The sequence below is a fragment of the Toxorhynchites rutilus genome, chromosome 2 (genome assembly GCF_029784135.1).
Source record: "Toxorhynchites rutilus septentrionalis strain SRP chromosome 2, ASM2978413v1, whole genome shotgun sequence".
NCBI classification, from domain to species: domain Eukaryota; kingdom Metazoa; phylum Arthropoda; class Insecta; order Diptera; family Culicidae; genus Toxorhynchites; species Toxorhynchites rutilus.
In genome coordinates this window covers 302,203,806-302,229,709 of record NC_073745.1, presented here as the reverse complement: position 1 = coordinate 302,229,709, position 25,904 = coordinate 302,203,806, and the positions used below count along the sequence as shown (strand labels likewise).

Below are 25,904 nucleotides of genomic sequence, written 5' to 3'. Positions count from 1 at the left end.
ACCACCCTCAAATGGAAATGATCACTCTAACAAAAAAAAATAAAAAAATACGGGTCTAATATTTAGCAATTAGGAACAAAACTACCACTTTTCATGGAAATCTGAGAACCACTATATCGGTTTGGCATGGATTGGCTGTAGACATACATTGTTCCAGTTCAACCGAAAAGGGAACCTGGTGAAACCTCCAAACGCTCTCCAACTATTAGGCCGATTGTCGGGCAAGAGGACTACGCCCATCACCAACACATAGCGCAGATTGTTTTGCTGCTATATTCATAACTACGCGGATTCCATCCGGCAAGGTCCGAATCCATGGATTGGTGACAACATCGCAGAATCTGAGTGTGAAATTCGGTTTGGCATAGAATGGCTGTTAATTGACGAATTTACCAACTGTAAGGCACCTGCCATGTTTTTGGTGCCAACATCTCAAACGTTAAAAGTATTTGTTTTTTTTTCAAAACAGCGATCCGCGTTGACGGTATTGAGCTTCATTTACTAGTTTAGGGGAGCGTCAAAGAATAGCTGATTTTCAGTCGGAATGAACGATTTCAAAATTTAAATTATGAATGAAAATTAGCTTTTCCATATCAAATTAGCATTCTATTTAAATTAAAAACATTTTTGTTTGCAGGTGGTGAAAAAATCTCATACGAAAATTGTTTTTGAAGACAACTTTATATTATAATGAAAAAAATAGTAAAAATGTTGGAATTACAGCCATATGGTTGAATGAAAGCCAGAAATACGTGTTTCAAGCTCGTGCCATACACCTGTAAATTTATCAATTAGTATTGTGGGGACATCCATTCGTGCTGTGGATATTTGAAAAAATATAACCTGGCATCTCTGGTTGAACTTTCTGAATAATTTGAGACTGAGGAAAAACCAAGATCCGCCATATGGGTTTATTGTTTACATATCAGTGGTGCTTTGAAAGTTGAACGGACGCAATTTGCGATCAGTTTGTTTTGCTCTGTAGGAAGCAGTAATTCCACTTATTTTGCTTTTTATACTTGACGTTGAAGTGTGTTTTTCAAACATGCCAACAATTATTGCGTTGGATGTTTCGCTATCTATGACGCGGGCTGTTCCAGTGTCCTCTACCGGGGCAGGAAGTGCCGGCGAGGAACCTCTAACCTATCATCATCTTGCCATCCAAGGTGTTAACACTATATTGGACTATTTGGCGAAACATTCGAAACTGGAGTTTGTATCTTTGGTGAGTCTTCTTTTGTGATCAATGTTTTATAAAATACAAAATAATGGGTTCTGCCGAAGAAGTATACTATGGGATAAGAAAAATATTTTAATTTATTGGAGATATTGCCTCTGTTATTGATGGCATTTGAAGCAGTGTTGCCATCTAGATTCATATAATACAATACAAAAAAACTATTATACACTGAAAAAAGTCCTCATACTTCGTAACTTCGAAAGTTAAAAACTTACTGTATTTTTTGGAACAGAAAAAGATAAATCGTCTAAAACTGGTCATCTGTGAACTTGAAGAATATTTAAAAAAAAATCTCATTATTAAATATTCAACCTTTTTTTTAGACAAATAGTCTAAACATCTAAAATTCTGTGCGCAGAAAATTCTACTAAATTTTGAGTAGGTTGGTGACAATCAATGACATATAGTAATTTGAAAAAAAATTCGCAAGCTAATAGGGATATAATTTAACAGCCTGTTCCTAATTATCAGTCTTATTGCACTGATGAGGTGCGACGTTGGCCAATTCCTCACCAATAATCCAACTAGTGGACTGACTTACCAGTGTGAGAAAATTGCCTTTTTTTTATTTATCCCTTTTGTTTATTTCAGGCTCATTAGCATTTTGGCTGTAACAGAGCCGAATTTCAATCGTGTACATGTCACATGTTTATCATATCTATAATTAGCACATTACACAGTTGCCATGTTTTCGGCGTTAGAGTATTCCCTTCTATACCATTGCATATGGTACACATTTACACAGTTGCCACATAGGCGTAAGAGTTTTCGTTCTGTTCTTCCATTATCCAGTTAGACCGGACAGCGGAGACAGTTGATTGATCATTGTTGAGTTATTTATAGAACAGCAGCCCGATGTGTCTTGCAGAGCAGAGCAGTTGTATGGATGAATCGATCTTATTTCGACCGTGGATCGATCTCCATCGCTGATGATTGTTGCGTGGACGTAGCTATTCTGTAACAACACAATGATGGTCAATGAGGGCCCTGAGTTTTTGAACTCACGATCGATCGCTTACTAAGCGAACGCGCAACCAATGTGGCTACGGAGACCCCCTGAAAAAAAATTGCCTTTAGAAAGCTTAGTTTTTAATAATGGCGTTCACATAGGCAGTGGATTCGGTATACATGTATGATAATTGAATAGAAAATTTAAACGTTATTTTAATCTGTGAACGGAATGGTTTTTATGAAATCGATAGTTAGGATGCTGGTGCACCCGTGGCCGAGTGGTTAGCGTCTCATTATCATGCCGGGTGTTCGGGTTCGATTCCCGTTCTGGCCGGGGGGATTTTTTGTCAGAGAAATTTCCTTCGACTTGCACTGTGGTCACGCGTATTCTAGAGCTTGCCCCTCGGATTACATTCAAGGCGTGTTTTTTTGGCTTAAGAAATCTCAACTAAGTATTAATGAATGACGCTAGTTAATGCATACGTTGAGACGGCAAAAGTTCCACAGGGAACGTTAACGCCATTCAAGTTAGGATGCTAGTCACTAGCCGTTTTGAGTAACTAAGAACAGCAGCTAAACCATATCAATTTCTGGATTATTAACTAGAGGTGTAGAACCGTACTTTTGCTACTGGATCAATCTATCGTTGTAATCGTTATTGTTAATGATATAAATTCGATGAAATTATTTTTAATGAATGAAGCAAGCATATGTAGGTGGCTTTCTCATATTTTCATATGTATCCTATTCGTAAACAAAAAATCAAAAAACAAAACAGATAATTTTTTTTTGTTATATTTGCTTATTTTCAACAAAACAATTTTAAAGTAAGAAATCAAACCCTTTGCTTCGAATTAGATGAACTTGAGAAACGATTAAATCAACTAATGAGCAGCATATACCTAGTCTAATATAAGTGCAGATAATAGTATGAATGTGACCAGGCTTCTAAATACGATACCCACAGTTAAAATGTACATCAATTAATTATTTAATTTTTGTTAATTGGGTCGGGATACTCTAGGTAGCGTAAGAACGATACGTTTTATTGCTAAGGAAAGTGCTTTCCTTATTTTTTTTACTGATAAAAATCGAAGAATTGTGTCCGCAATATGATTGGGGGATCTCTATAAAAAATCGATCTTGTCGAATTTATTTTCCAAACGACGTAGGGATCAATCCATTGATTAAATCAGTACCAAAGAATCGATCTTGGAAAAATTAAAAGCTTTTTTTCGATTTATCTGCTTATTCTAAATGAAAGTCAAATATCAAAATCATGTTGTGGAAAACAACCTTTCGCCTGTAATTGATGTCAGCCCCTCAGTAGCTGCTGCCAGTTCTGTCTCTGTCAGCATTCATACAGAAGTAAATCGTAGAAGAAGTGATCCAAATGTTGACATTATGTTTAACAAAAAAAAGTTAGATGGCCTGTTAGGCCTGTTAAGTGAGATAAAAAATCGATGTATACTGAAACACAAATCTACAAAAAAATATTCAAAGATCGAAAAGATCGAAAGCAAAAAAATTGATTTCTCGAGTGCAAAAGATCGATCCAAAAAATCGAAAATCGGAATGGAAAATATCGATCTTCTCAAATTGATCGCCCAATCCTAGTCCGAGACACGACCGCATAGACCACAACCGGAAATAATTACAATTTCATATAGTAACAGATTGTTAAGGAGTGTCTTAGTCGATTGGTGGAAGAATCTTGGAAATCCATTGATAAATGACTTAGAAATGAGCGGACAATTTTCTTGATTCGACAAATTTTCAGTTTTTCAACCTGTACCTTCAATATGTTCCAACAAAAGAAACCTGTTCGTGCGCAACCGTATTTACATTTTCGGATACTTCTATGAACACATAACACATTAGCATTTCGCATAAACAAAATCCTACACAAAAAAAATCAATAAGCATTTCTGTAATGTTCAATGAAATGGAGTTTATTCATTACAATGGCTAAGTGCATTTCTCATTTTCCAGAGAGGAAAAAACTCATATTGTTCTGGAATGACATACTCCTGGCATCACTTGATTTTTAATTTTTTTCTGACATTGACTTGTCAAATCATCGAGCTTTCGCAAACAACGTACAAACCAATTATCCAGGTATGCTATTCAGATCCTTTCAAAAAGTATTGTTAAAAAAGTATAAAAGTAGATTGTCCAGGGTGTCGACTACCTTGAAAATCCTTGAAAATCAGGGAATATCAGGGAATTCAAATATGGTCAGGGAAAATCAGGGAAAATCAGGGAATTTTACCACAATCAGGGAAAAATGAAATTCGTTGGATATAAAATATAAAAGTTTTTAGCCTTCCAGGTTTTATGTGTACATTTACTTCAGTGTATGTTGTTTGTTTTTGTCTGTGAAAATGGCGCGAAAGTAGAAGTCTTTTACTTTCGTGCAGTTTTTGCCAACTCCGTGTTAAGCCGTTATTTATCAGATACCATCATCTCGAGCACCAGTTTGACAATTGTTGAATGCAACTGACAGCTGATATATTTGCGCTTTCCGAGCACAGCCAGTAAGATAGGCGATGTCACGGGGCTGTTTTTTCGACCATTTGAAAGATGTGTTTGCGTAAGAAGAAATAGAACTGCAAGAATTTAAGTTTGAATTTCGTTCAACGGAAGCGACTGTTGGTGCTCGTAGGCAGAAACAGAACTGCAAAAATTTAAGTTTGAATTTCATTTAATGGAAGTGATTGTTGATGCTCGCTTTGTGTTAAAGTTGAGGTGGGTGAGCCAATTTTATAATCGGTGAATACAGTAAAATAATTTATTCATTATTTTAGCAGAGAGGTACGATAAAATCATAAGGTTGTCTGGCATTCTTCCCCGACTATCAACTGAAGCGAAGGTGTAGTGTACTGACAATTTACAGTGACCTTTTTTACTGATAATTATTATCTTTATCATAGGAAATCCAGTAGAACTTAGTTCGAAATGGCAAGCAAAACCACGTTCCAAGGCGTTTGGTTGCATGACCCGGAGTTTTCATCATGGTTGAAACGAATTGACACTAAGCTAGGATGCGCATACTGTTCTGTATGTTCCTGTGAAATAGTTCTCAGCAACATGGGCAAACAGGCTCTCAAAAGTCATATGAAATCAAAGAAGCATAGTCAACGAACCACAGCCGGAAATATTTTCAAATATCTAATGAGTGATTCACACCAAACGTTCGAACCAGGCACTTCCAAGAATATCGGATTCAGTTGTGCTAGAAATGATCATCCACCTGTGGAATCAGTACCTACTGTTGCGATTCCTTCAGTTTCCTCTGCGAGCATTCTACCTCCTTCGAAAACTATCGATAAATTCATGCTGAAAAACGATACCATCAAAGCTGAGATCCTGTGGTGTTTGGAAACAGTTATGTGTCACAAATCACTCCGCACAGCTGAAAAGGACATGGTAGTATTGAGAACAATGTTTCATGATAGCCAGATTGCTGAGAAGGTTCAACTAGGCCGTGATAAAATGAGCTACATGATGCTGTTTGGCATTGCCCCCTATTATAAATCTGAGCTCGATAAAACTCTGCATAATACAAACTGCATTGTCGTTGGTTTTGACGAGTCCTTAAATAAGACTACAAAAAAGCAGCAAATGGATCTAAATGTCAGATTTTGGGATGAAGAAAAGAAGGAGGTGGTAACTCGTTACATGACCTCAATGTTCTTGGGACGATCTCGAGCAACAGATTTACATGCAGCTTTTAAAGAAGGCCTGGGAAATATCCCTTTAAACAAGCTTCTTCAGGTGTCGATGGATGGTCCCAACGTGAATTGGTCATTTTTACGCGAGCTGAAAATGGACTTTGAACATGGAGAAGAAAGGCTCTTGGATTTAGGTAGCTGCGGATTGCATATTTTGCACGGTGCATTCAAGGAAGGTGTTCGCTGCTCTGGATGGAATGTTACGAAGTACCTGCGAGGCATCTATCACATCTTCAAAGATGTTCCAGCACGACGCGCTTTATTCACATCGTATTCGGGAAGTGCTGTGTATCCACTGAAGTTTTGCGCTCACAGATGGTTGGAAAACATTAACGTAGCACAAAGAGCTGTGGAGATTACTCCTCATATAAGGAAGTTCGTTGAGGGTGTTCAGAATGACAAAATTGAACCAAAATCAGATTCGTACGTCGATGTAGTTGAGTGTCTAAAAGATCCTCTACTGTTGGCTAAGTTGACCTTTTTCAAATCCGTTGCCGCTGAAGTAGAACCATTTTTGCGCGAGTTCCAAACGGATAATCCCATGGTGCCATTTTTGTATAACAATTTGAGTCAAATGGCTAGAAGTATATTGGGAAGATTCATGCAGATCGATCAGCTAAAGAACATCACTCAGGTATATTTAATCTTTTGTGGATAATTCATTCTATCAAATGATTGATCCAATAGCAATTTTATTGCTATTTGAATAAAATTTACTGTTTTCATTTCTTTCAGGTAACAATAGAAGAGATCAATGAAGCCAAGAATCATTTACCAATGAAAGAGATTGTATTGGGTTTTGAAACAAGAAAAGTTTTAAAAAACTCGTCAAAATTGACCCAAAAACAAATTCTGCAATTTCGTCTGGAATGCAAAGGATTTTTGAAAGCACTGATTCTAAAGCTTATGAAGCGATCGCCATTGACGTATCCTGTGACGAAAGCCGCATCCTCTCTTGACCCTTCAGTCATTGATTCCGATCAAAAATTGGCTGGAAAACGATTCGAAAAGCTTTTAACTATATTGATGGATTTTGGTCGTATCAGTGGAGCTTCAGCAGACTTGGCACTGAAACAATATTTAAAATTAGTTGGTAGCAACAAAAGCAACAAGTTTGCCTACTATGATCGGAAAAATGAACGACTGGACCATTTCTGGAAGGGATTGCTATCGGGGGATGAGTTTATGGAACTTTTTACCATCGTAAAAATGATCTGCTGTCTCTCGCATGGAAACGCCAACCTTGAGAGGGGCTTTTCCATTAACGCTGAATGTCTTTTTGAAAACATGCGTGAGGAATCGGTTGTTGCTAAGCGACAAATTTATGACGCTGTATTTCACGCTGGAGAGATAGCATCAATACAAATTTCGAACCAGCTAATTCAACGAGTTCGAAATTCTCACTCCCTTTATATAGAAGACAAGGAACGCCGTAAGAAAGAAGATCTTGCGTCAAATGCGTCAAAGATGATGAAACGTCAACGAGAAGCAGAAGCGAAATCTTTAGAGATCAAACGGAGTAAAATTTTGGAAAACGCACAGAAGGAAGCCGAAAGTTTGCAAGAAAAAATCGCTTTGTTGAAATCAACTGTTTTGTAAAACTCATCCGAATCAAAATAAATAAAATTTTCTGCTGTATTAGTATTTAAGCATCTTTCATGAACTGCATGAATAAATCATGTTCTATCTTTTACGCCGTTTCTCAGTCTTTGTATAATTCAAACAAAAAAATACAAAAAACTCATTTATTGGATTATATTCGCTCATAAATTTACTTGTTCTAGCCTTCATAGATACTTACTAGCTGTTAAAAAACAGAACTAAAATAAAAATTTTGATCACTAGTCTATATCTGGAATTTTTCTGGAAAAGTACTGGAAAATCAGGGAATATCAGGGAATTTTTTTTCGGAATTTGAGTCGACACCCTGATTGTCTGAATTTGCACGGAGTTTATATTTTTGAAATTAAGTAGAGAATGGAAGGATGTTTTCTTTTGTTCTTAAATTTCATATTCTAAGAAAAATACGCCTTATAAAAAACTGAAATATGGATATGCGAATATGTGTAATTCTTCATGCTTTCTATTGTGTGTTCCACAGAAGAGGCTTGAATAAGCAACACTCAGATGGGCTTACTTCAAATAAACAAAGCAGATTGTACTGGCTTTATCCAAGCAAAAAATTTCTTATCAACATTGTTTGATGCAATTTCTGTTTTCCATCAGCTGCCAAAACATCTTATTAAACTCGAGAGAATTCAGTATCTTTGTCTCCGTATTACGTTGGGATGTATGCCCTCAATGCAGACTATGGGCCTCGGGGTTTTGGCAGGCATACTATCTTATCTCTGCGGTTCCTCATCCGGTGTAAGGATCAACCGAATCCGAAAAAATAATCGAATTATAAAAAATCATTCTTCGAAAATCAAACTCAAGCACTTTTATGAATTAAAAGTTGGTTAAATCATCATTTCAAATTCTGTTTCTCCAGTTTCTGAAAAACAAATTCTAATTACTAAACTTCACCAAATTTCATTCCGTTATTCTGTTAAATATTGTCATCTGTGTCTGTAATTTTGTGTAAGTGTAATACTTATGACAGATATACAGCTGTTGTTGCGACAGCAGTGAAAGGCAACGCACTGATTTTTGTAACGAATATTTATTTACTGTTTCAAACTGCAAGTTAGTTAAGCATTAGTTTTAGTTTAGCTTTATAATTCCATTTGCTTACATTTTCAGTGGCCCTTCAATAGGTTGGCCTTTCAATTTACCGTCGAACTTCAGGTTAGATTTAGATCCTAAGTAGTGTGTAGGTTCAGTAGTACAATTAAGCTCTAGATTAAGCTATTGGTTTAAGTAATTTTACCTTTTCTAGTTCGTAAGTAGATCTAGAACTAGATAATAAGCTTGAAATCCAATTTCACGTAATTTTCAAATTGATTTAAATAAATTCACAAAACTATTTCACCGCACATGAGATATTTTTTCTATTGTTTTGTGTATACATTTCTTTTCTATAGCCCCAATTCATCACAACATCGCAGCTAACAGTTTATCGTTCAAGCGGTGGAACCGGTAGAGACAGGGTGGCCAGCTCGACGGTACCGTTGTCAACATCCTCCCCCCGGTGCTTCCCACCGTCTCCTGGGACAGCACGAGCATCCACGTCGAGCACGGCGAGTTTTGATGTCGGCCGCCTGAAGGTTCCCTGTTGCGTTCGCACTAAGGCTTGCCGAATCTTGCCGTCACAGCCTTGGAAGACCTGGGTCACTTTGCCTCGGGCCCATTCGTTGCGCTTTCCTCCGTCTGCAACCAGCACTAGATCGCCGACCTGCAAAGGTTTGGTTTCGGCGAACCATTTTGGTTGCCTACGGATGACCGGTAGATATTCGATCAGAAAACGCTGCCAGAACTTGTCCAGTTACCGTTGAATTCCACCCCAGGTTTCCCGCAAATTATTTTGGGACTCGCTAATCCCCACACCAGTCTGCTTCGCTCCACTAGAATTTCCCAAAAGGAAGTGATTGGGTGTTAAAGCTTCTGACTCCTCGGAGTCAAGGGGTAAGTATGTCAGAGGCCTCGAATTAACCGTTCTCTCCGCTTCTACAACCAGCGTTAAAAGTTCTTCATCGTTTGATTTCCCCTCCATGTATGCATCCTTCATAGCCGACTTGACAGACCGTACCAACCTTTCCCAAGCGCCCCCCATGTGTGGAGCCCCGGGAGGTATGAAACTCCACTTCGTCGTTGTGCTGGTGAATGTCACAGACAACTCTTTGTCGATCTGCTCACGAAGTATACGTTCCGCACCTTGGAAGTTCGTACCGTTGTCGCTAAAAATTTCCATTGGCGACCCTCGACGACCGACGAATCGTCGTACGCAGGAGATACAGGAAGCCGTTGACAGACTATAGGCAACTTCAAGATGAACAGCCCGAACGGTGAGACACGTAAAGAGGGCGATCCATCTCTTCACGTTCGACCTTCCAACTTTCGTCAGGAACGGGCCAAAATAATCCAGGCCTACGTAGGTGAACGGACGGTAATGCATCGCTAGGCGGGCTGGAGGAAGTGCCGCCATCGGTGGATTGCTGGGACGTGCCTTGCGGATCTTGCACAGCTGACACTTATAGACCACTGACTTAACAAGCTGACGTAGACTCGAGATGGTAAAGCGCTGGCGCAGTTCGTTAACGACGGTTTCGTTGTTCGCATGTCGATAGCGACGATGATAATCTTCCACCAGAAGTCTCACTGCTCGGTGCTTTGGTGGCAGGATGAATGGAAACCGGGCATCGAATTCCAATTCTTTTGCCGCAGCTACACGACTTTGTTGCCTCAGCAAACCGTTTTCATCTACTGCGGGCATTAATTGGTACAGCTTGCTGTTTCGATCAATGGACCCATGACCTTTTTGTTGAGAATCTCCCTGTTCAAGAACCGCCGTTTCGTCTGGATAGCTTTCTCGTTGGACCAGCTTCATTATCGTCCGTTCAGCGTCGAGCAGTTCAGCTTGTGTAAGGGATCCGCACCGCTTCTGTTCCGGTTTAGAGATGTTGAAGAAGAAACGTAGAACGTAAGCCGTAGTGCGTAACATCCTCTTCCAGGTCGAAAATCGTTCGAAATCCAGCACTGGTTCCATCGCGAAATGAAACAACACCGAAGGTCTAGCATCTTCGGTTGTCACCTCCACCGTTCCAGTCATTTGCGGCCATTTCTCCTCGGGAAGTCGCAGGAAATCCGGCCCGTTAAACCATTGGCTATCTGAGTGGAAATAAGGTCCTCGGCCCCACTTGGTAGCTTCATCTGCAGGGTTAAGTTTGGACGGTACCCACCGCCATTCACTGACATCCGTGATCTCCAATATCTCGCCTACCCGATGAGCTACGAAGGGTTTGTAGCGTCGCGGGTCCGACCGTATCCAAGATCTTGCTGTCGAAGAGTCTGTCCAAAGGAATCTCTTGGAGAACACAACCGGATGATTGTCTTGCACGAATTTAAGAAGACGCGCCCCAAGGACGCATGCTTGCAGCTCGAGCCTCGGGATGGACATCGGTTTTAGCGGAGCTACCTTGGATTTTCCGGAAACTAACACACAGTCGCCTACGGTCGTTCGGATATAAGCTGCACACGAATAAGCAATCTCACTTGCATCGACAAATACGTGAAGCTGAGCATCCTCATACGTGTCTTCTGTGGCTCGGGGAAAATAACATCTGGGTATTCTCAATGTTGAAATGAACTCTATCATCCTTGTCCAGCGGTTCCAGTTTTCGAACACTTCATCGCTTACTGTTTCATCCCACTGCGTTCCAGCTCGCCACAATTCTTAGATAAGCACCTTTCCATGGATTATAAACGGCGCAAGTAATCCCAGGGGATCGAACAACGACATTACGCACCGTAGTACCTGACGTTTCGTCGGCCGGGTGTCATGGTGCAGAAGGTTCGTAACTTCATCGCTCATACGGGTGGAGAAGCTCAATTCGTCAGAGCTTGAGGTCCACAGCATTCCAAGCACGCGATCCACTTGTTCGCCGCAATCTAGGTTAAGGTTCTTGCTGTCTATTACCGCTGGTTCTCCGAGTTCCGTTAGGACCCTTTCACTGTTTGATCTCCAGTTTCGTAGATGGAATCCTCCGTTGTGATGAATCAGCCGTACTTCTGCCGAAACCTTCACCGCTTGCGTTTCGGTGCCGAAACTGTCGAGGTAATCGTCGACATAGTGGCTCTTTAAAATTCCTTCGACAGCTCTTGGGTATTGCATGATGTGTTCCTGGGCATTCACGTTTTTGACGTACTGCGCCGAAGCAGGTGAGCACGTAGCACCGAACGTCGCAACGTCCATCAGGTAGATTTGGACCGGCCCATCCGCAGTATCGCTCCACAGAAAGCGTAATGAGTTTTTGTCATCCTGTATTATACCCAATTGGTGGAACATTTGTTCTATGTCTGCACTAACAGCAATATAGTACAGACGAAAGCGGAAAAGTACAGCGGGTAAGAGGGTAAGCTGGTCCGGTCCTTTCAGCAGTACACTGTTCAGTGATACACCGGAGGCCTTCGCCGCTGCATCCCAGATGAGTCGCACCTTTCCAGGTTTGTTTGGGTTCGTAACTGCTCCCAATGGTAAAAACCAAGCTTTCCTGGGGTTCGCATTCTCCAATTCGGCCGGCGTCGCTCTATGTGCATAACCCTTTTCTACGTACTCTTTTATTTGACGACTGATATTCTCACGTAGAGCTGGGTTGCGGTCCATCCTTCGTTGTAGACACTGATGCCTTTGCAATGCCATACCGTAGCTGTCAGGTAACTCTATTTCTTCTTCCGTCCACAGTAAACCTGTTTCGTAGTGTCGGCCGATACGCTTCGTCGTTTTTTCCAGCATTTCTTGAGCTCGCTGTTCTTCCGCGCTGAGACAGTCCCCAAGCTGCCTTACTCCACTCTCCTCCACAGCAAAGAACTGTTTAACAGCTTCGTGTAGCTCGTCGTCCCTGTTGCAGCCGCAGATATGGAAGCTGAATCCTTCGTTGACCTGTGAACCTTGACGTCCATAGACACACCATCCTAATCGCGTTTTGGCAGCGATCGGTCCGGATCCATCTCCCTCTCTCGTCTTCAACGGCACTGCCAGCTTCAGGTTGTCTAACCCGATCAGAATTGCTGGTCTAGCGTTATGGTAGCTTTGAATCGGCAACTGCCTCAGGTGAGCAAACCTCTTTGTTGCCCTCTCTACATCGAAGGATTGCATCGGTAAGTCCAAATTCTGTACCGTACGGGCATTCACTAATTAGTAACGACGCTGTGGTTCCAATCCCGAAACAGTAATCGTCACCGTCTTTGAATTCTTCTCTACTCTCGACGTATTTCCGGTCCACCTCAGACAAAGTGGTTGCGAGTCTCCTGCTATGCCAAGCTGCGCTACCAGACCGCCCTCGACCAGGGTTAATGATGACCCCTCGTCCAAAAAAGCAAAGGTGTTGACCTGGCCCGACTTCCCGTACAACGTCACGGGTAAGATCCGGAACAGAACACCGGAATCCTGGGGCCGATGGGTATTGATATTCGCTAATTGCGTTACTGGTGTCGTTGCTTTCCCGTGCAGCAATGGATGGTGTTTGAACTGACAACCGTTTACGTTGCACTTGCTGCTAATACGGCATGCTCTTCTGCCGTGTCCATACAGACAAATTTGACACAAGGTTAGTGCCCTAACCCGTCGCCATCGATCATCGATTGAGAGCGCTCTAAACGCTTGGCACTCGCGAAGCTTGTGACCTTCTTTCTCGCAATGTAAACACCTACTGGTCTTAAGCTGGGTTGTCGTTGTAGTGGCTGTCTCGTCGGCCTTATGTGAATTGACGTACACTTTCGATTTCTCTCTTGCGGTGTTCTTTCGTGGGTCCGATTCATACAGCACTACGCTTGAAGCGTCTTGCATCACCCCAGTCATATAGTCACTGAAGGTTTTCAAATCAACTACAGCACGTCCTCGCTTGTAGCCGGCCCACATCAATTTCTGATCCGCGGGCAACTTTCCGACGAGTTCCTGTAGTAGGGTAGGATTCGCCAAATGCGCTCTCTCGTTAGCTGCTTCAATATGATCGCACAGCTCTTGAACGGCCATCCCGTATTCGATAAGAGCCTCAAGCTTATCTCCTCGAGGGGCGGGCATAGCTCTAACTTTCTGCAGCAAAGCGTTGATAAGCAACTCTGGTCGCCCATATCTCATGCGTAGAGTCTCTATCACCTGCGGTACTGCTGCCGGAAATACAAGACGACTTCGAACGCTCTCCAGTGCACGGCCTCTCAGGCATCTTTGGAGCCGAACCATGTTCTCCCCGTGAGTGTAACCGCATGTCGTCGTCGTATACTCAAAATTGGAGATAAATATCGGCCATTCGGCTGGATCGCCTGAGAACGTCGGAAGATCGCGCGCCAAAGATTGACGTGATGTAAGTTGTCGTGGAGTAGGTATCGACTCTCCCTCGTCCTGGTTCCAATCTGGTGGTGGTTCTTCCCAAGAGCTCGGAGGATTATTAGTTGAAGGCTGCTGCATCAGAAACTGCTGCGTGGGTGGAGTTTGCGCTTGAAGCGGCTGTAAAGGAGACTGATACGTTGACTGCTGCATCGGTGCAAATTGTGCTTCAGGCTGGATCGTCGACTGCTGCGTTTGCGGGTACTGCGCTGGGGGCGGCTGTATAGGAAGATAGTACAGTGGATGCTGCTGCATCGGAGGTTGCTGTATATGGGATTGTCGCATAGGTAAATCCTGAACTGAATACTGCATCATCGGATGACACTGCACCTGTGGATACTGCGCTGGTGGTTGCTGCACATGTGGATACTGCACTGGAGATCGTTGTACCTGATAAGGTTGCCACGGAGTGGACTGTACCGGAAGCTGCTGCGCTGGAATCTTCTGCACCGAAGCAGGCTGCCTTGGAACCTGCATTACCGGTAGATGCTGAGACGACTGATGCTGCGTTGAATTCTGCGGCATCGGCGGAAATTGCACCCGGAGACACTGCATTTGAGGATTCTGCAGGGAAATTTGCTGAAGTGGAGGTACTAACGACTGAGTGGAAGATTGCTGCGCTAACGATGGCAGCGTAGGTTGCTGCACTGATGGCTGCATCACTGAAGACTGAACCGAAGGCGGAGTCATTGATGGTTGCATCGTAGGCTGCTGCATTGCAAGCTGTTTTTCTGACGACTCTGGTATGGGGGGCAATTGAGTTGATACGAAGGAGGAAGGTGTACATTGACTAGTCTGTTTTTGCAAGATAGTATGATTCTTTATTATATTTGAGTGCGCGTGGGCTAAACGCTGCTGCTCGTTTCGGGAAGTTTGCATAGTTGGACATAGTATTGATTGAGAGATATTGCTTTCTTTCGCTTGATCGGTTTGATTTTCAGAGGCATGACACTTACCAGGTGATACGTTAGGATTAGGGTTAGAAGGTAATACGCTAGGAGACGGCACACCAAGTGATTTTGCGCTCTGTCGCGGCAGTCCGTCTTCGCCAGTTGTACCTTCGGTAGTCAGTCCTCCTGTTGGAGGCATTATTGACAAACGATGTACGGTTGAATGCATCGCTTCCATTGCCATCCGGCACAATTCCAATTGTCGCTGTAAGTGAGTCATCTGAGGGACGGTTGGTTCTGACTGCGCTAAACACTGCTCCAATCTGGCTCGCAAGTCACGGACCAGATTCATAGTCTCTCGCCGATCCACGTTATCTTCTATCGTAGGTACTAGTAGGTGGCTTAGGTCTTCGGTAGTGTCGAATGTTGGGATGGTTCGATCTCGAAGAGGGGAACTATGGTGAGGGATGTTAACGTCGGACGGCGCAGCTAAGGGAAATTCCTCGGCAATACCTCCTACTGTCGCATCGGAATTCAAATCAGTGGATTGAAGATTATGCTGCTGAATCTCCGAAGCTGCTGGCATTTGATTTCCGCCTGCCGCGCTAGATTGTGGATTCGCGCTATTTTCAATCCAATCGTTCACTCTTCCGATGCTGTCCGCTCGACTCACTCGACTCACTCGACTCCTTCTCTCTTCCTCAGCGGCAATCGAAACTTCCAGTAGTTCCTTTTGCTCCTTCAAGAACTTCTTTTCCAGTCCAATCTCCGCTCGTTGTTTCTCCAACTCCTGGCGTTCCCGCAATCTGGCCATGCTATCCGTTAAGTGCGATGATGACCGACTAGCGACACTGGCTCTCGACGATGCACGGGAGTGAGGTTTACATCGAATGCATATCCATGCACGATCGGCGATCGAATCGGCGACTCCAGCACAGCTGAAGTGCCACCAAGTGTCGCATGCGTCAAATTGGACCATATTTTCCGCATCTTCTGGTCTGGTGCATCCAGCACATCCAACTTTTGGTCCGGAAATTGATGGGTTGCTCATCATGAAAATTTTGAAATTTGTTGCGACAGCAGTGAAAGGCAACGCACTGATTTTTGTAACGAATATTTATTTACTGTTTCAAACTGCAAGTTAGTTAAGCATTAGTTTTAGTTTAGCTTTATAATTCCATTTGCTTACATTTTCAGTGGCCCTTCAATAGGTTGGCCTTTCAATTTACCGTCGAACTTCAGGTTAGATTTAGATCCTAAGTAGTGTGTAGGTTCAGTAGTACAATTAAGCTCTAGATTAAGCTATTGGTTTAAGTAATTTTACCTTTTCTAGTTCGTAAGTAGATCTAGAACTAGATAATAAGCTTGAAATCCAATTTTACGTAATTTTCAAATTGATTTAAATAAATTCACAAAACTATTTCACCGCACATGAGATATGTTTTCTATTGTTTTGTGTATACATTTCTTTTCTATAGCCCCAATTCATCACAACATCGCAGCTGACAGTTTATCGTTCAAGCGGTGGAACCGGTAGAGACAGGGTGGCCAGCTCGACGGTACCGTTGTCAACAGCTGTACTACCGTTGTACTTCGAAAATTGTATGTCTGTCACCATGTACAGCGCTAGAACCATGCAAGCAACTCGGTACAATCGCTGTACCTGTACCGACCTATTTTACAGCTGTACATGGATACAGTTGTACTGTGCGCAGCGCCACAAATGGTTAGTGGTGGGTAGCATGAACAAACTGAATCAAAACACTTGGTAAATATTCTTTTCATTGACTTTCTCTTGAGTTAATAACTCAGATTGGAAACTTGTTTGTTGTGTTTGATGTTTCAGACGCTAAATAAAAAACTTTTTCATTGAAACATGTGGTGAAAATTGGTCGAATTTTTGATTGTCAGTTTGACATGCGGTGCAATGTACAACCAAAGTATGTCTGTCATGCTACGATGGTACCTGCAGGGGATAGTAACTTCAAGCAAAAAAGTGGGACCGATTCGAGATTGCTTTTATGTAAACAGTGAACTTTTTTTACACTCTAAAAATTGAACCGACTTGCACTGACAACTGAATGATATTGTTAATTTGTGCGAGATGCCTCAAACAGCTGGGAATAACTATTGTTTATATACAGTAAGTTATATTTAATGCAACGTTTAGATTATTGGACAGACCTGTAATGTGACACGTTTAATTGGACATTTTTGTAAACATCGAGTTCGGGGCCCAAATTATGGCGCCACATTAAAGTTGCCACCAGACGTCGACACTGTACCACTCACATCGCCAATGTTCAATTACAGGCCAAAATCGCCTCCAAAGCGATACTGAGTGGTGCCTCGGCATGTCGTATTAGATTTAAATTACTGTATTATGTTGTTATTTATGTTCGCATCATAAGCAACGAACACACATTTATTTTCCACTTGCAACAGTATTCGCGATGATTGGAAGGATGAATATACGACTTATACATGCATCTAGTCATGCGTATATACGATTTACTACAGACAACCAAAAAAACCAATGGCGGAAAACGTTCTTGAAAATTATGATAATTATTATAGATTTTTGTAAATACATGTATGTTTGGAATATTACGTTAAAAATTATTTTTAAGTCAGAATATTTCCGGTTTTAAGAAAAGTGGAAGTTAAAGTTGCTTTTTTTATTTTTAACTTTTAAGAACGAAAGATTATCTGTTTGCTGGTCCTTTGAGTTATGATAAACATAGTGACAAAAATAAATTAGTTCAACTTCGTCATTCAATTGCACTTAACTCAAAACTGTAAACATGAGATTATGAACTTGACAAACCAAGCTGCCAAGTATGCCAACCCAGCAAACATTATATCGTATAACTATCGTATATACAGCATCGAATATCTGATATTTTGGGTGGTATATGATGCGCCCAAATAGCATATACAGTAAGTTACCTCTAATCCTCGACATACCGAGGCACTACTCAGTGTCGTATTAGAGGTATTGGCCTGTGATTGGACATTCACGATGATAGTGGTACAATGTCGACGTCTGGTGGTGACTTACAATCTGGGGCCATACTTTGGGTACCAAACTCGATGTTTACAAAATTTCCAATTAGAGATGAAAATGTCCAATTATTTGTGTCCCATTACAGGTCTGTCCAATTAACTAAATGTTGAATTAGAGGTAATTTACTGAACATGCAAGGTTATTATACAATACCTAATAACATAATAAGACTGTTGTCATACGAATATACGATTCATCACTGCCATAAAAAATCGCGGAAAATATTAAAGTAAAATGTTCGGTCCGGGGAATCACCATTTTTGTATGTATATAGAACCTTTATAAACATTTATGTTTATACAAATAGGAATTAATCAATTGACTTTTAGGGATATAAATGTTTGATATGAGTGTTGGTGACGGTTATAGAATTGCTCCGATGGGATTTGAACTCCGGTTGTTTGGATTATCAAGCCGCAGCTATCTCGTACGGCTATCTGAAATATGATTCTAGGGCAATAAAAGTTCTTACATATGATACGAAAGAGTTGCACTCGGATACTTCATTCCTGATTGTTTTTTGTGCTTTAGTGGAAATATCGCAAAATTTATATAGAAATGGTTAAATAAAGTTCGGTACTACATGTTTCAAGTAATCGAATAACATGAATAAAAAGTTTCATTCATATTTTAGCAATTTAAAACTGCCTTTGGGCCTGCCCAGCAAACATCAAATCGTAAAAAAATTCGAGGGGTTGTATCCGAGACACGACCGGTTAGAACGTAGGACTATGCAATCTTTTTTCTTTTGAAATTTGATGGTTTATCATTTCGAATATTATTTGCGAATACGTCGAAATTTCACAAATAACTCTTTAGTAACCCTAAAAAAGTTTAATGGCTTGCGTAGTTTTGTAGACTCATTTCGAGAAGCAACGATATTTTTTTGCCTTTGCGAGAACAATACGCTATGGTCATATGTCGCAATATGTTTCATTATATCAATGCACGCATTGCACTGAATATTAACGAGAGGCATCTTCCGTACATCGCCATCGAAGACGAATGAACTCTCTGAGCTTCAAGTGTCTATAATTCAATAGAAAAAGAAGAAGTGCATGGCCATTCAACAAGTATCAAACACGCGTCTAACAGATGCATACAGTCTATATTTTGTGCAATGAAAACAAACTACACACAAAAAATCAAACACTGATGTTTAGAAGCGACATAGACATATAATCATTTGTACTCTTCTCTTTTTTCGCCTGCTTTGCGATGCCTCGGATGGTTATGTTAATTGCAATTCCAGATGCACTCCAAGTGAAATATTCACTAGCGTTCACAGCTCGGGGGGATACATTAAACACAAAACGAGCAGAATAAGCGACCTTTGTTGTTTCGGGCACAGAAATATTCTGAGAATTTTCCTCAGAGGAGATGCAATACTTATACGCTAGCGACAGCTTACTTACTATGCAAGGGTGGAGTTTACTTCGCAAATTTTCTCTTTTCGCTATCCCCCTTCGTTGTTTCTGTTCGACTGCATAAGTTACCCGTTATTGACAGCTCTGTTCGGGAAAGCACACAAATGGACAGAACAAATGTATGGAAAAATGGGAATGCTTCCCATTTCATCAATTTGAACCATATACAGACTATGGGATTGTAATGTATAGCATATCAAACAAAAAAAAATCTTAGAAAATTTCCAATTCGATTGGGATACAAAACGTTTAAATCCGTTCGTAGCAAAAATAGTTATGAACGTTAGCTTTATTTCATAAAAACGTGACCTGTTTTCTGATTTGGCACCCTTAATGTAAGACGTAGTCCTACGTCAAAAATCTAAAATTGGAGGCGATATACATACATCTAAGACACATTACTTGTATGATGTGTATAACTGGCATATGCATATGAAATTGGAGGCCATATACATGTATATGGGGTATCTAATGTAATATAAACGATAATTATACGATTTATTATTTTCTAGGATGTATGTATATCGCCTCCACGTTTGTATGTATGAGCTGGCTAGACGCATCATATACATGCAATTCATCTTAATCATGAATATAATCCTCAAAATAAAATCATTACACTAAACCTTCGTTTCAAACGACTTGTACAGTTACCAAATCACGCAATAAATATCAAGAATTGCTGGGAATCTCTTATCAATGTTCGTTCAAATTTAAAAATGTGCTTAACTCCAGTTTTGTTGACAACTTTTATGCATTCAATTAAATCGTACGATAAATCATTTGTAAACATAAACATTCCCACCTTTCATCCTTCATTAAACACCTCGTAGTAGAAATCTGTCAGTATGCATACACTCTCCTACGAAACATAGTGGAAAAAAATATATTCGTCGATGTAAACAAGCGGTGAAAAAGGAGACATTTTTCGACGAGTGATTTATATGAAGTTCCACTGCCGTGGTACCTGTACAATGCTGTACACGTACAACGCTAGTACAGCTGTATGTCTGTCCCTGGTATAAAATTCCAAAAAATTCTGGTGTACCTTAGATAAAAGTAAAATACGTTGCTCCTCGCACACGCGCGCGCTCATTTTTGTGACAGTCCGTTTCGGCCGTTCTGACAGGCAGCTGATTTAGATTTTTTCGCTCTCACGTTGGCAGCACGCCAAAATCGGTTCGCACACTGAAGAAAGGAGGAAAAAATCCCACGGATTTTCATCTTTTCGCCTCATCGATTCCGTGCCACACAGCGGGCAGTAATAATCACGAGTTGGGCCGTCGCGAGTCGCAGCAGCAGATGCTCGCTAGTAGTTGCTGATAATAATCGCGAAAGCTGGACATGCAATCAACTGAATGGTCGCAGCAAGTGTGCACAAGGATTTCTGAAGGACTGAACCGCAGCTCGATGGTGGCACGTTTTTGAGGTTAGATTTACTGTTTCTTCTGGATACAGAAGAAAAAAAAAGATACCGTTTCGGGCATATATACACGAATACGAAAGAGAAATATTCATCGTTACAAAAGGACATAAGTGAAAAGAGCAAGAAGAAAGATGGCAAACAGTAAGCGAATATTGACAGTTGCGTTGCAAACCAATTATGACATCCGCCGGCTGGCTAGCGCGGGTGATGATCCGTGGGAGTGTTTGCCGTACCTCGCCGACAGTAAACCGATCGATCCGAAATGTCCACCGACGAAGGCGGAATTGGAAGCTGCAGGAGTGCTTCCCGCGCCGCAAGACCAGTCAAAAGCCGAGGAGGAGCAGAAACCAGACCCGGAGGCATTGTTCAAGAAAATGTTCAAGCTTGATATCGACTATTTGAAGAGTTTAGATCCCAAGGATTGGAAAAATCAAGATCATTATGCGGTGCTCGGGTTGAAGAAGATGAGGTAAGTTTTAAGGTTTTTGTTTTGCGATTTTCTGCAATAATAATTGTACTTTCAATCAAGGTTTGAAGCAACCGAAGATGATATAAAACGGGCGTATCGGAAGATTGTGCTGAAGCATCATCCGGATAAGCGAAAAGCTCTGGGTGAGGATGTGAAGCAGGACGATGATTACTTTCACTGTATTACAATGGCCTACGAAACGCTGGGAACGTTGAAGAATCGGCGTGCGTTCGATTCGGTGGATCCGGAATTTGATGATTCTTTACCTTCGCAAAATGAGGTGAAGAAGGATTTCTTCAAAGCGCTGAGGGATGTCTTCAAGAGGAATTCTCGATGGAGCGAATCGAAAAAACCAGTTCCCCAGTTGGGAAATGAAAATACGGAGCGTAAGAAGGTGGAGGAATTTTACGATTTTTGGTACAATTTTATGAGTTGGAGAGAGTTTAGCTATCTGGACGAAGAGGACAAGGACAAGGGTCAGGATCGCGATGAGAGGCGTTGGATAGAGAAGCAGAATAAGGCGATTAGGCTGCAGCGTAAGAAGGAAGAATCTGCCCGAATCCGATCTTTGGTGGACTTGGCTTATAATAATGATCCGCGTGTTGTCAAGTTCAAAAAGGAGGATAAGGACCGGAAATTGGCAGCCAAGCGTGCAAAGCAAGATGCCTACCAGGCCCAGAAAGCCGAGGAAGATCGTCTAGCCAAAGAAGCAGCACTGGCAAAGCAGAAAGCGGCGGAGGCAGAGCAGAAACGCATTGAGAATATTCAGATCGAAAAAGAGCGCGTTAAACGTGCCCTCAAAAAGGAACGTAAAACTCTGCGAGATGCTGCAAAGGCAAAGGACTACTTCGTGAGCGATGAAACTGAGCGTTTGAAGCATTTGGAGGGTTTGGAGAAACTTTGTGAGTCTCTGAAGCTTTTGGAACTGCAAGAGTTCAACAAGAAGTTGGCAGCTGGCGGTCGTGCGACGTTCGTTACGGCGTTGACAGAATTGGAAGCAAAACTAGAAGAAGAACGACGTTCACAGCTTGTCCAGCAGCAACAATCCATACCTAACAATGCCGGTCTTAAGGTAGTCAATCGCAAGGCTCTCTGGAATCACGACAATGTACAGTTGTTAATCAAAGCTGTCAACTTGTTTCCGGCTGGCACAATCTCCAGATGGGAGGTTATCGCCAATTATCTCAACCAACACGGTACGAATTTGGGGGATTTAAAGTTCTACGCTAAGGATATTCTGAACAAAGCAAAAGAGCTGCAGAGTGGGGACTTTTCCAAAAGTGATCTCAAGCAAGTCGTGAACCAGCAGGCGTATGAATCTTTCGAAAAGACCAAGAAGGATTTGAAGCTAGTGGACGCCGCGGAGATCAGTAAGAAAGATGACGAATCCGTTCCAGCGGCCACAAATGGGCAAGAATCTAAGATGAACGGAGTGCATGAAGCATCCGAAGAGAAGGAAAATGTAAGCAGCAGCAAACCACAAAAGTCCAAACAGGAGGCACATCCCGAACAGCCCCAGAAGGAGGCTCCCACAAAAGAGACGAAAAAAGAGAAGAAAGAGAAGGAAAACAAAGTGTGGAGCAAGGATGAACAAGCCTTGCTCGAACAGGCTATTAAGACTTACCCACTTTCCACCCCGGATCGGTGGGATCGGATAGCGGAATGTATCCCGAATCGGACGAAGAAGGAATGCCTCAGGCGGGTGAAGGAATTGGTCGATTTAGTGAATGCAAAGAAGGAAGCCCAGCAAGCCGTCAAATAGGCGGGAAGGAAAGGAAACGGAGAAGAGCAGAAGGAACGTAATAACAAAGGCGAAATACAACTGCTAGCTATTATTTTATTTACAACCCCTGCGATTACTTTACGTTAGTACTGTAAATAATAACTAACAAATGGAAATAATTAAAATTGAGTGCAAAAATAGAAATTGGATTGGTGGATTATTGATTATTCAAGGATGACATCCTAATGATTTTAGTCGTGTGAGATATCAATTATTTTGAATATTTTTTTGGACTTTCCATTAATATATTTTTGATGGAGGTATGTCTGAGAGACTTCGCTCCAAAATTGTCACGTTCCTATGGCTATTTCGAATGACAACTAAAAAATCACGCTCACCTTTTTTGATTCACGTGTTTTTGAGAGGGATAAAAACTGCTTCGACTTGATATTTTTAGAATTTACACCTTCAAGCTATTTCGGGAAAATTATGCCAAAGCGAGAAAGAAAATGCGTAACGTCGACAGAATTTACGCAACTTTTTGTTCACCGTAAATCGGTGCGAATAGATGCAATTTCATCCTCTTGTTCGTAGCGGAATGATTAAAGTCATATTGAAAGGTTTTGGTTTTGGTCCTTCCTGATTCTCTGTGTTCAGCTTCGATATCATAATATGTTCTGTGCGATTTCGGAGGGAAAAATTTCGACCATTTTGAATTGATTTTTCGCGAGCGGATGGTCCGCGGTGCGGTTTTTAATTTTTGGAGTATTAGAGATAGGAATTAGGTTACGTAAGAGGGTACTTATTATGGAATGTGATAATTATTTTTTGCATGTGTACATGTATGGGATAAAACGACCCTCAAATTTCAAAAAGTTACCCTATCCAAAATGTTCATTCAAATATTAGTTCATTCGGGCTTCATTTACTGGTGTCACAAACGTTAAAATTTAAGTTTTTTGAAAACCGAAAAATCACCGAAATCAGGGTTTGAAAAAAAACAGAGATATCTGTAAATCTCGACGAGTAATGAAATTTTAAGACATTCGGCATCAATTTTTTTTTGAAAACCTCGAGTTAACTTCTTACATGCTAATGAACTTAAAAAACAAACTATCTTCACTTATTCGGTGCACGCTTGTGCGTTTACTCACTTCTGAGGTTCTACTAATAATAATCTGAACAAATATTATCCCTGTCTTTTTATATACATAAATATGTTTACAATTTGTGCTAATCTTCATATTTCACATATTTCACATTTCTGAGAACGATGCGGGTGGCGAGTTATGTTTATGTTTTCGGGAACGGTCCGGATGGCATGATGTGGGAATGTTTACGTGCTGATTGATATTATGCTGATTGTTATTTTGAGTGTTGTTTATTTAGCTCGGCTGGTGTTGTGCTAACTCTTCCTCCTTTAAATGACTTTGTCCTCAAAGTTTGTTTGCTAATTGGAACGTTGTTGGAAAGTTGATAAAAGTTTCCATTTCTGTTTTGCGTTGTTCTGATAATTCCTCTGGGTTGTTTGTATCAGGTTTAGTTTCCGCTGTGGTTGTGCTTGATGGTTCATTTGTCATGCTGGTCTCAGCGTTTTTGTCGAAGTGAACTGTTATGTTGGCCTTTTGTTTACGTCTGGAAATAAATCGAAGAATTGCTAATACGCTTGTGATTACAATTATTGTTGATAGTCCGAATGATCCGAAGATATTAAATTTCCAACTCAAAGAATGATTTTGTAAGTTTAATAGTTCCAATTTTTCGCGATGTTCGAGGGTTAAATTCTGAAGATATTCCACAGGTGGTGCATCTATGATATGGATTTCGTTAACACGAAGTCCAGTGGTTGGATCGTATGGTTTTGCAGGAATAGTTGCTTCATAATTGGAATATTGTTCGCCGTTGATATGAAGATTACATTGGCTGAATTGTATTAAGAATGATCCATACAGGGGTTGACTGGAATTGGTACAATTTGATGAGACTTCTGCGACTGCGTCATTGATCAAGATAGTTGCATCGTTGATTCGCTTTACGAGTCCTTTTGAATAAACCTTTTCAAAAGTGCAATTAGAATGTTTTCCTGTGGTAAGTTTGTGTATGCATTCATTTGCATGTTCTATATGGGTACTATCGCATAAGAAATAATCATCTTGCTCTTCGCATGGTTGGTTTAATTCATACACATTGGATTGATTTCTGATGATGTAATTTTTGTTCAATAGGATGCGTTTCATTGACTTGATAATTGAGTCAATGTAGTCATATTCAAATGTTTCGGTTGATACTTGTGGAATTTTCAACATGTAGATAATGTGGGTGTTATTTAGCATTACTTGGGCTTTGGCTTATGTTAATAATTCTTCGAAGGAGGTGATGCGAACATCGTGATTTTGTAGAAAGGTTGCAATTTTTGTGAAATCCTTTATCGATAGTAGTTTACTACTAGGGATTCCGTGTTTGGCCATTAAAATTGCTTCTTCTAATGTTTCTACCTGATTTTGTAATGAATTATCAATTCATTACAAAAAGATGGAGAGGATTATCAATTGGTTGATTTCGAGGGAATGGTTTTTCGTTCTTTCGTTCTCGATTTGTAGGACTTGATTTGTTATATCCGCTATTTCTTGGATTCGTTTGTCGATTGCATCGTTGATGAGTAATTGCTTGTTGTTCATGGTTATCAGGGCGTTCATGGAGTGATTGATGACTCGAAGATCCTCTGCATCTGGGCTGCCGGCTATCCATTTCCAAACTGTTCCGATCGTATCCCATCTTTTTCTTCTGTTTACAAATGGTTTGATTTTCATAAATATTTCGTATAACTTATAATTTTTGATTTGAATTAATTCATACAATGGATTATTTGATGGATTATTCTGGATGTCACTATTAACATTACAAATTGTATTGCCAATTTGAATTAAATCAATAGGGTGTATAATGCGTATGTGTCCAATTTTAATTTTAGCTTTTCCTAGTGGTACAATTGCGAG

General features: G+C 40.9%; 3 protein-coding genes across 4 annotated transcripts in view; all 3 read left to right on the top strand.

The window, feature by feature from the left end:
• The first annotated feature begins 939 nt into the window (after positions 1 to 939).
• Positions 940 to 25,904, top strand: part of LOC129765933 (integrator complex subunit 14) — a 48,136-nt gene continuing 23,171 nt past the window's right edge. Inside the window, exon 1 of the mRNA XM_055766384.1 lies at positions 940 to 1,225. Coding sequence (XP_055622359.1) covers positions 1,046 to 1,225 — 180 coding nt within the window. The 5' untranslated portion in view covers positions 940 to 1,045. The remainder of the gene's footprint in view (positions 1,226 to 25,904) is intronic.
• LOC129765931 (uncharacterized) lies at positions 4,369 to 7,847 on the top strand. 2 transcript variants are annotated; one of them, XM_055766381.1, is made up of 3 exons: positions 4,369 to 5,063; positions 5,125 to 6,559; positions 6,661 to 7,847. In XM_055766381.1, exons 2-3 carry the CDS (start codon positions 5,150 to 5,152, stop codon positions 7,522 to 7,524), a joined length of 2,274 nt encoding a protein of 757 aa, XP_055622356.1. In that variant the 5' UTR covers positions 4,369 to 5,063; positions 5,125 to 5,149; the 3' UTR covers positions 7,525 to 7,847. The 2 variants fall into 2 exon arrangements, with proteins under 2 accessions (XP_055622356.1, XP_055622355.1); XM_055766380.1 differs by having other exon boundaries at positions 4,369 to 6,559.
• Positions 20,389 to 23,112, top strand: LOC129765932 (dnaJ homolog subfamily C member 2). The gene is made up of 2 exons (XM_055766382.1): positions 20,389 to 21,185; positions 21,246 to 23,112. Exons 1-2 carry the CDS (start codon positions 20,848 to 20,850, stop codon positions 22,945 to 22,947), a joined length of 2,040 nt encoding a protein of 679 aa, XP_055622357.1. The 5' UTR covers positions 20,389 to 20,847; the 3' UTR covers positions 22,948 to 23,112.